Below are 11,061 nucleotides of genomic sequence, written 5' to 3'. Positions count from 1 at the left end.
TGTTTCCTTATCTTGTCATAGTGCCCTAGCATGTACTTCCAATAAAATAATTGAATAGAAATAGTGAAAGTGGGTATCCTTGTCTGGTCCCTGTTCTCAAGGAAAATGCTTTTAGTCTTTCTCCATTGAGAATGATATTGGCGCTTGCATACATACTTTTCACTATGTTGAGGAAATGCCCTTCTATTCCTATTTTGCTAAGTGTCTTGATTAGGAAGGGGTTTTCAATTTTGTCAGTTGCCTTTTCTGCATCGATTGCTAGAATCATATGGTTCTATGGTTCTTGTTATTTGCTTTGTTAATATGGTTGATTACATTGATTGTTTTTATTATGTTGAACCCTCCTTGCATACTTATTAAGAATCATCCTTGGCACTTTATCTTTTAAAGATTTTATTTAATCCATTCTCTATGTACTCTTTTAAATTGGGCCTTACATATTCAGCCTCAAGGCTACTACACTCCTTTTGTGCACCAGTCTTCAGGATTCCATCATCTCCTCCAGTATGGCCTTTTTTGCCTCTTTGGTTTTGTGTGTACTATGTTCACCATTTGGAACATTTCCCCTACATTGTTTCTGGCAAAATTCTTTAGATATAAACTTTTATGTAACTTATTCTCAAAAGCCTTTCCTGAACCATGGTCTAGATTAGATGTATCTACATACTCAGTATATAACATGGTAATTATTAAAGTTTTTGCCTCTAGATTGTAAGTCTTAGAGTCCAGTAGAGAATCTTGTCTGTTATAGATGTTTGGAAAATACTTGAATAGATGTATTAATGAATACCCTCCAATTCAAAACTCTCTGTGCTTTTATTCTATCTTCCAACCTCTGAGTTGTTTTATTATTATTAGTTTAAAATTTCCATCACTCAGAGCCTTCAGATGACACAACTTTGCCTGCCAAAAGCAAGGAGGACCCGAGATGCTTATTGCAGAAGGCCCAAACTAGAGCATTTGATATGTATCTCAACATCAAGAAAGAAAAATCCTCATCACTGAGCCTAGATGCATCATCATGACAAATGGAGAGAAGACTGAAGTGGTTAATAATGTCATCTTGCTAACATCCACAATATATACCCTTGGCCACAGCAGTGAAGAAATTAAAACATGTACTGTGTTGGAGAAGTGTGGGTTCTGGAACTTCTTAAAGGTATGAGAAGCCGTGATGTCAGTTTGAGGACTGAGGGGTACCAGATCCAAGCCATGGTCTTTCCAATTGTTTCCCATGCATCAGAAAGCTGAATATTGATTGAAGATGACAGTAGAAGGATCTGTGCCTTTGAGTTATCATGTTAGAGAAGAGTGCAGAATATCCCATGGACTGTAAAAAACCCCTAAATATGCCTTGGAGAGGTATAGCCAGGGAGCTTCTTAGACAGAATGATGAAACTTAGTCTCATGTACTTTGGGTATGTGGTCAGAAGAGGCCAAGCCTTGGAAACGGACATCATGGTTTGAAAGGTAGAGGGTCAGCAAAAGAGAAGAAGAACTTTAATGACATCGATTGACATAGTGACTGGAGCAAAGGTCTCTAGTACAGCAGGGATGGTGAAGATGGCACAGGATAGGGCAAGGTTAGTCACTGGGTCACTAGAGGTCATGATAAACTTGACAGTACCTTACAAAAAGAGAGCCTCAATTACGTATGCTTTCTGGAATTCTTGAATGCTAATGTCTGATCATCCAGTTCCACTGAATGAATCTGGCTTTTAACTATCTTCCATTGATAGTTGTCACTGCCTTCATTTGTCATTGCCTCCATCATAGTACCCTCTTCTGTCATCTCTACTCTGGCCTACAGTGATGCCTCTGGAATGTCTCGTCAACACTCTCTTCCTGCCTTTGTCTTATCCATTCTTCATGCTCCAGTTTGAGAAGACATATTAAACTGTAAATCTACTTCACTACTTAAAATCACAATGGAATACTACACAGCACACAGGAGCAATGATTTTGTAAATTGATACCTAACTTGGGAGGGACTGGAGAGCATTATGCTGAATGAAATAATTCAGTCCCACAAGGACAAATATTGTATAAGACCATTATTGCAGAATGAGTATAAGGATCCAGGGAGGTGAAGGAGGGTGGAAGCAGAGGAATAAGGATGTGCAGTGTGTGTGTGTGTGTGTGTGTGTGTGTGTGTGTGTGTGTGTGAAATTAATCATGAGGTTGTACAATTTGATGAGTGGGGAGGTGAGGGAAATTGGGAGAATCTGTCCTGGAAAACAATGTATTAGAATTTTATAAATAAACTAGAATAATAATAACAGTAACAATAACAATAATAAAGGCCATAGTTAAAGGTGTTTGCTATTCTTAATGGATGCTTAAAGGAGAAGCTGACTTATAACTGCTCTGAAGCAAACCTTGCTAGATTATATGGATTTGACTGCTAAACTGAAACCAGAGCCTGGACTATTTGAGGAATTGTGCCTTGGAACTTGGTCTAAAACCTGGACTTGTATTGGGTGATGTTCTTTGCCTCCCCTATTCTCCAACTTACTTCCCTAGTAAACCTCATTCTAGTATCACAAGAAAAAAAAAAGAGAGAAAAAAAATCTTCTGACACCTTCTCTCCACATGTAGGGATATAATCTAAAAATCTGAATGTGACTTCTGATATTGTCAATGATCTCATTCCAGTGTCTCTCTACTCCATTTTTACTATCCTCCTTCTCACTTTAATGCACTGGACATACTGTAAAGATTTCTTTTTTTTTTTTAAACAGTCCCTCGGTAAGGACTATCCACTTAGCTTTGTATCCAAAGACGAAATTTGTAGGTGAAAGGAGTTAGGAGTTAGCCTTCGTTACAGACTGGTTCATTTCAGGGTCAAAAATATGGAACGCTTCACGAATTTACGTGTCATCCTTGCGCAGGGGCCATGCTAATCTTCTCTGTATCGTTCCAATTTTAGTATATGTGCTGCCGAAGCGAGCACATACTGTAAAGATTTCAATTCCTCTACCATAGTATATTCCTCAGTTCTTCAACCATACTGTATTTGTTAATTTGATCCCTATGCTTTCTGGCCCTTCTGCCTGGAATGCTCTTCCTACCCATCTTGGCCTAGTCAATGCCAGCCTACATGTGTTTCACATCCCAGCTTAAACCTTCCCTCCTCAAGAAAGCCTACACTGCTGCCTTCCCCAGACCTCCTGAGGCCATCTGCTGGACACATCCCCATAAGATCCCTAGTATACTTTGTAGTTTTCTTTATTGAACATCATCATGCTTATATTTCCCCCTCATGGTTTGTTTTCTCCTCTACAGTATAAACTGTCTGAGGGCAGGAGATATGTCTATCTTTTTCGTTTCTCTCTGCCTAGAATTTCTTGAGTTGTATTTGGTACATTTTGTTTGAAGAATGGACACATCTTCTAATTGCCATTTCGCTTATGATTTGCTTGTGGTTTTGGAAAGCCCATTTGTGACGTATGTTCTCTAAAAGTCACAGTGCATGCTCGACCTTCTTGCTAGCAAGCCCCTCTCGTTTCTTGGCCTCTGTGGATTTTTTTCCTGGGGAAAGAATTTGATGGTGGTTAGAGTGAGGGGGAAGCTCTGTTAGAAGGAAACACTTTCTACGTCTGGGGTTGAATAGGGGAATCTTTATCAAATCCCCACATTGTGTTGATGTGGGACAGAGGAGTCATGTGCATTTGTCTAGATTACCTCTCCCTGGTCTAGGGGAGGGGAGGCTGTGAGGAAAGGCAGTTGAGGAATATTGCAAACTGGTAAGAAAATTCCAGCGAAAGAAATAGAGCCAAATGTACAACCACTGATTACTCACTGCCTTGCCGTCTCTAGAAGACCATAGAATGTTTCTTAATTGTTTTTTGCTATTTTCCCTTAAAACGAAGATACATAAGTGTACAGTACTGGCAATTTCTCCACCTAATGGCTAGAAATACATGTGCCATCATCTTTCAACAAATGCTCATTAAGGCCTCTGGTATTCAGGCTTAAGGAGCTCTGGTGGCACAATGGTTTGATGCTTGGCTACTGATCAAAAGGTCAGTGATTTGGGTTCACCAGTTGCTCCTTTGGATAGATATGTGGCAAAGATTTTGGCCTTGTAAACCCTGTGGGACAATTAAACTCTGTCCTACAAGGTTGCTGAATCCGAAGTGACTTGAGGACAATGAGTTTATTTTCAGGCTTTGGGACCAAGAAGTCAAGATGAATATAGTCAGCCTTCCTCAGGTAACTTAAACACTGGATGGAAAGAAAAGTCAATGCATTTTGAGAGGTGATATAATGTGGTAGGTGCTGTGACAGACAAAAATATCTGCAGTCTGAATTGCACAGAAGAGTCAGAACTTCTAGTTCTTTTTGGGAGCTTGTGCATTGCTATGTCTCTTCACAGTGTTTGCATGACCTGAAGGCAATTGGTTACTCCAAAAATATTCCCTGTACCAACATGGCTGTGGTTATCTGTGTAATGGAGGTCATAGAGCCTAAATTTTAAGAATAGAAGACATACATACAGGTATTTTCAAATCTAGCTTTGTCTTTATTTTCAAGTTGGGTGACTTAGATACATTATTTCCACTCTTACATTTATAAGCATGTGCTGTTGTTGTTGATTGCCTTCAAGTCCAACATGACTCATAGCGACTCTATGAACAAAAGGCCTAAAGCCCCTCCACAACTATAGACATTTATCAAAGCTCATATAGCTTCCGGAGGCATGTTCTTTAGGAAGTGGATGCCACTCCGATGATATGATGGATGCAACACACTTGGCATTGTGCCTGGTACCCTGAAACCAAACTCACCCTCCTGGAGGTGATTCTAACTCATAATGACCATCTGTTGAATTTCTGAGGTTATAAATCTTTCTAAGAGAAGTTTACCCATCTTCTTCCCTTAGAAGGAATTAAAATTTATTCAAAGGAATTCCCTTAGAAGGATTCAAACTTTTGGTTAGCAGCCTGGAATGTCACTGTATCGTGCCTACATAATAAATGTTTAATTATCATTTTCTGCTAGTGATTTTATACATATGATATGTTTGTTGGTGTGTGGTGGTTATAGAAATAGGATCAAACTGCACACAACAGGATACACACAGGCTTATCTACAGATTTTTAAAAAAGGCAATTTATTGGTAAAAAAAACAATTTAAACATTTTATAAATACAATATAAATATCTCTTTAAAAATATGTATAAGTTAGCAATTTATCTGAGGTAAGCCGACATATTCCACAAAACGATCTGGCTCTGAAATGACGAGGATATCCAAACTGCGTAGCTATTTTGTGCTATTACTGGAAAATGAGTACATAAAATGTTTCAAGTGGCACTTCATAAAAGTATAAATATATTACTTACATAAATTAACTCGGCTTTACATATTTAAATATAAATAAATTAAAAAATAATAAAATAGTGTCCTAGTACTCGTACTTTTTAGTTCTTCATAGAGAACAACATAAGTTATGTGCCCACTGGACAGGTTTCTGACCAAGTGAAGGAAGGAATGCCCATGAACTACAACGAACTTGAATCTCCAGATTTCATGTTGCGAATAGCCCTCAGGCTGAACTGCATGAAGATGTCCAGGTTCTGCAGGATGAGGTTAATCCTTGTGTTCCTCAGCCACTCACTCTGTGGCTGCAACTTGGAGAGCAGGCTGGCATTTGTGGTTGGGTTGGGGGTGGTCACTGGATTCTTCACCTGAAGGGAAAACAAAACAAAACAAAACAAAACAAAACAAAACAAATGGATTATTTAAACATTGAAGAACTTCATAGCAGAGGAAGCATGCTTTCAGTTGTGGGAAGATATGTAAGTAAGGTTGAGGTGGTTGAGACTAATTGAGGTCACTTGCTCATTAAGCCCACTCAAGTGATGGATGGACTGACGCACTTCTTCTACGAGCCAAGGCTGCTTAGGCCTCTTTCAGAGGAACTGAATTATAACCATCCTTATGTGACACTATCTCCCATGCAACTATTTGATACTATTACTTAAAAATAGATCTTTCATTAGTCATCTGAGGACCACCACAGAATCTTACTTGTTTTCTAGTCTGCTATCTGAAATAGTATTAGTCAGCTTGCTGGGCTTTCAGAGATTATTTGTTGGCTGAATGAGTAAGTGGTTCCAAGGACCCATAATTAAAAGCTATGTAGAGGTTTCTTTAGTTGTCTCTAACTCCAGTGGTCCTGGAGCTGGATCCACATCACCTGAGTTTGTGAAACACAAACCCTACATCCCAATCCAGACCTGCAGAATCAGGCTCTGTGCTGTCAAATGATGCCCAGGGGACTCTCATGCACATTAAAGACTGAGATGTAGCTTAAAGATTAAGAAGTCACAGGCCAGAGCGGTCAACTCCCCATGGGTTGGCATTGGCTAGGTAGCTAATGAGTGACTAGAGCCCTTTAATACCTCTACTTTTATCCTTTAGCCTTTGTCCATTTCTCTACATTAAGTCATTTGGTAAAAGGTAGAGAAAAGGAGTTGGAACTACCATCACAACAAAAATCTCATTTGGCAAGAATGAAAACAATTTTTGCACTCTTTGTTCTTCGTTGCTGTAGATCACTAGGCATGTTTGGATGTACTTCCTTCTGCCTTGACAGGTATTACGAATTTCTTAAACTATTAGACTTTGCTCTTAAAATCTACCTCATTTAGTGAAGTTTTAAATATAGCTTCCAACACCATTTGCAGAAGGCATTCTACCAAAAAATGCTAAAAGGGGGAAAATTGTTTTGTTATTGTTGTTAGGTGGTGCCAAGTTCACTGTGACTTCTAGCAACCCTATGAACAATAATCAACTTGAACCCTACCCTGTCCTGTACTATCGTTACCATCTCTGATATGCTTGAGCCCAGTCATTGTGTCAGTCCACCTTGTGGAGGGTCTTCCTCCCTTTTTCCAACTCTCCACATTTCCCAGTATGATGTCTTTTTTCAAGGACTAGTCACTCCTGATAACAAGCCCAAAGTAAATGAGATGAGCTATCAGGAGATAGTTCTCAAAACCTTCCTTTACTTTTTGCCATCTTTTAAAAACTGGCCTATTTCTAAACTCTCTAGAGAGCTTTCTCTGAGCTTCTCTTTTTACATCAAGTGTGGGCTGCACTCACTTGCTTCAGGATCAGGACCAGGGCTTTGATGCTCCTCTGTACAACTCTGACTTTCTCCTTGTCTCCTTCAAAGTTGTCTTCCACATAATCCAGGTATATTTGAAACTCCAGAAGACCAGTGACGACTCTTGTCAGGCAGGTCTCCTAAGAGGGAAGACAGTGGAAAAAAATGGTTATTGCTATTTCTTTGGGAAGGACATCATGCTTGAAAAGGTGAGGGCATGGTGAAAGAGAAGAAGACCTTCAGCCAGGTGGACTGACACATGACTGCAGCAATGGGCTTGAGTGTGTCAGAGATTGTGAGGCTGGCACAGGAGAGGACAGGGTTCAGATCTGTTGGCCATAGGGTCACTATGAGTCATACCCAATGCAATGGTACCTAACAACAACAACAACAAGGTATAAAAATTTAACAAGATGAAAAAGGGTTTAATTTAGCTACTTTTTCTCTTTCCCCTCCAAGGAAAGTTGGTGCCTTTTTGCATCATGTTTTGGGATGTCAGACATCAGCTGCCCTTCTTTACATATCTAGACAATCAGGTGTACCATGTAAACAATTTCACTGGAAGCCTAAGAGATGTTAGAATGTGGCAATGGGGAACTTCTCTAATTCTTCCCTTGATGACTGTCCCTCTGACATTCCTTTTTCCCTTGCCAGTGTTGGGCCGAGACCTGTTTTTATGAACTCTCAGAAATCAGAGCAGGTTATCTCACTGTTAGGAATAAGAAGGGTAGATGGAGCATGAGCTCATCAGAGAGGTGAGCCTATCTTTTTGGCCTTGCATGCATCTATATGTATGGGCACTGCGTGCCAGCGGGAGAGCTTTGGCCTGAGCCAAGAACTAAAGTGTCACTGTGTAAGTTCATACCCAATTGCATTCAGAAGAGAAGCATCCATCATTCGTCCTTATCTTTGGAAGGTTCATGTTGTTTCCTGCCAGTGCCTCACTAATGCTTTCGCACTTGTCAAATTTTTCACACACCTGAAAAGGAAAGTCACAATCTTTATCATATGATCCAAACTCAGTGCTGTCGAGTCAGTTCTGACCGTAGCAACCTTATAGGAGAGGGTAGAACTGTCCCATAGCATTTTAAAGACTATGAATCTTTAAACAAACAGACTACCACATCTTTCTCCTGAGAAACAGCTGGTGAGCTTGAACCACCGACCTTTGGGTCATCAATGGAGCACTTTAACCACTGTGCTGCCAGGGTTCCTCTTTATCATATTTAAGACAAAACAAAATACACCACTGCCGTTGAGTAGATTCCAACTCACGGCCACCCGCCAGTAGGTTTCCACAGGTGTAACTCTATGGGAAGAAATGCCCACTTTTCTCCCTGGAAGAAACTGGTGGATTTGAACTGCCCACCTTACCATTAGCAGCACCAGATAAATAGCACATCACTAGAGCTCCTTTCTTTATAAGTGCCTTTAAAGCAAGCACCACTAGAGGGCCAGGTGATGTTCTGTCATAGGCAGGAAGTTCTTTAAGAATGTGATACATCTATTAACATTCTAGCAAGCAAAGCAGAGGACAAATGGGGACATCTGCTTCCATCTGGCTGCATTTCTTATTTGCCCTGAGTCTAAGTTTCCTTAGCTCCACATTAGGGCTAATTAAGTATTGTCCATATAAATTTTTTGGGAGGAAAGACAAATTAATGCAAAATACATGGCGCTTAATAGTAGTTTGTGAGTGATAATTTTGATGATAATGTGACGACTATAATTTGAGCCATAGAAGGTTCCAGCAGGAAGGACCTGTGAGCTTGTGAGATCAGCTCATCCAAATGGTAATTTTTACCGGCAGGACCCAGAAATTCCACCAAGATGGCAAAGCTGGGTTTAGTAGTGTGGGAACTAGAACCTGACTTCCAGTCCTCTCTGTTCTTTCCTTGCTATCAAGCCAGCACATGCCAGACACCTTGCATTGAAAGATTGAGGACTCCTGGAGTAACCAGAACTCAAAGAGAATGCAGGATTATTGTGGAAAGTGTATCTAATGTCACCACACACTTTGTATAGAAATTGCCAAGTGAGAAGCTAATTTCCTGTGTAAAGTTGCACCACAACCAGTAAAGTATTATCTTTTTAAAAAAGAATTCCTGCTCTGCCCTGCTTGGGGCACTTTCATCTTTGTGGCATACATCTTAGCTTAGGTACGTTTCAGTAGTCTGACCACTGAGTTTGTCTCACTGAAAGTTCCTGCGGCTGCCCCGGTAAGTTGAACATTTGTTTCAGATGGTATTGGTCTAATCCTCTCAAAGTCCAAATAAGAAGGCTGACACATCTTATTTTTAGTTAGAAGGGAATCCTGAGAAGCAACGTCCCTCAGCTCATAACAAGTGTTCTGGGAATGGGCCTGGGGCCATGGACTCCAGTTTCATTTTCTGTTTTCCAGAAAGTATAGCAACTTCCAAGACCAGGAGCAGAGAAGAAATACATAATGAGGTTGTCGCTCCACTTTGACCTCAAATCTTTGAGCTCAGCAAAAGCCTCTTGCCTTCTACCACCCTTTTCCACATCCAGACACAAGAAGAATGAATGAATGTTCCATACTAGAACTTTCTTACCACCAGAGTCAAGTCTACTCACCTCCTTTTTCAGAGCAGAGATCTGCTCAATGATGAACTTCATGAGTTCTATAGTGTTGTCTGAAATGGTGACCGGTGGTGTGTTGGAGGTGGCATCATCTTTGGAATCTTCTCCCGCAGGAGTCCGGCAAGGGAAAGCAGAAGCCATGACCAGCAGCAACCCCAGGGAGAAGGCAACTGGACCGAAGGCGCCTGTGCAGGAAGGAAGCAAGGACAGAGTGAGGGGTGAGCTGCTTGCACAGCTGAGAGAGCTTGACTGCTGGCTGGCAGCCAGCCGTGCTGTATGCTCCCTCCCTCCCACAGCACTGGGCAGCCACAGCCAATCTCTGGGCTTGGGACTTCCTTCACTTACTTGTGGAGAGAGAGTTCATGGTTGGGCTCCTGGAGGGCAGTTGGAGGTCCCTTTTGTTCCTGGTGGGCTCAGGGCAGAATGAACCTCAGACATCTCCAGTCTCCTATTTATTGAGCCTTGAGATTCTAATATTGAGACTCATGGGAAAATCCCACATTTGACAAATCTTTGTTGGGGGGTAGGTGTGGGGCCAGGGTGGGTGGAGCTGATTGGAAACCTTATTAAGATTGTGCAATGTGACGTTCTTTAGCATCATGACCAGGGAAGGGAGGAAAGAGCTGCTGAGGTCATCACTGAGGCCAGCCCTAAAAGTAAAATCACTCTTCCTTTACTTTCTTCTTTTTTTTTTAAGTGACTCAGCATTTCAGTCTCTCTTGAGAAAGTAAAGCTTAAGTCATGCTTGAAGTTTAAAAAGCTAAATTGACTATGCTTTAAAAACACACACACACACACACACACACACACACACACACTCAAACAAACTTCAATTATCAGATTAGCAGAGTAGGATATAGTATTCCGGCTGGTTTGTGTCTGAAAACACCTAAGATGTTCTGACTTGAGTTTCCTCAGCCTGGGGTAACAAACAAAGTAATTGCCACAAGTCATCTACTGTACTTTCCTTTCCTGGCTGTTACTGTCAACTGTTGCGGAACAGCCCGCCACCCCCAGATTGCAGTTCTTTCTAGGAGTCTCCAGATGGAGCATTCAGTTCATTCTTGAATGCTTGCTTTTTCGCATCCACTTGATACCTGCCAGTTTCCTCCTGACCTGCTTCAGCCCACTTGATTAAAGTTCCTCACTGCCCTTCTCTTTCCCTACCCCCTGGCCCCTAAGAGCTCTCCCCTGAAGACTTTGATCTCTTCACCAAAGATGTGGCCTTGGGCTCTGGTACTGTTAACAGCTCCACCTGGGTGTTTCCCCCACTGGCAATTCTGTCACCCTTCTGTGTTCCTCCTGGGGAGTTCCAAAGTGCCTGGTGGATGAGACGTGGTTGG

The 11,061-nt window shown here is 41.3% G+C and overlaps 1 protein-coding gene across 1 annotated transcript; it reads right to left on the bottom strand.

Moving 5' to 3' along the window:
• Nucleotides 1-5,507: 5,507 nt before the first annotated feature.
• LOC102861094 (interleukin-6-like) lies at nt 5,508-10,082 on the bottom strand. The gene is made up of 5 exons (XM_006880387.1): nt 10,064-10,082; nt 9,713-9,903; nt 7,983-8,096; nt 7,114-7,257; nt 5,508-5,693 (listed from the first exon to the last, which is right to left on the bottom strand). Exons 1-5 carry the CDS (start codon nt 10,080-10,082, stop codon nt 5,508-5,510), a joined length of 654 nt encoding a protein of 217 aa, XP_006880449.1.
• Nucleotides 10,083-11,061: the final 979 nt, after the last annotated feature.

This window comes from Elephantulus edwardii, unplaced genomic scaffold, assembly GCF_000299155.1.
Source record: "Elephantulus edwardii isolate Elephantulus edwardi_28Jun2011 unplaced genomic scaffold, EleEdw1.0 scaffold00007, whole genome shotgun sequence".
NCBI classification, from domain to species: Eukaryota; Metazoa; Chordata; class Mammalia; order Macroscelidea; family Macroscelididae; genus Elephantulus; species Elephantulus edwardii.
This window is presented reverse-complemented; position numbering and strand designations above follow the sequence as displayed.

Bases quoted from the DNA above. Each gene is read 5' to 3' on its own strand.
- LOC102861094 (XM_006880387.1), bottom strand. The intron at 8,097-9,712 runs GTGAGTAGACTT...TTTCCTTTTCAG, and splicing joins TCTCTGCTCTGAAAAAGGAG to GTGTGTGAAAAATTTGACAA. The intron at 7,258-7,982 runs GTATGAACTTAC...CTTCCCTCTTAG, and splicing joins TCTCTTCTGAATGCAATTGG to GAGACCTGCCTGACAAGAGT.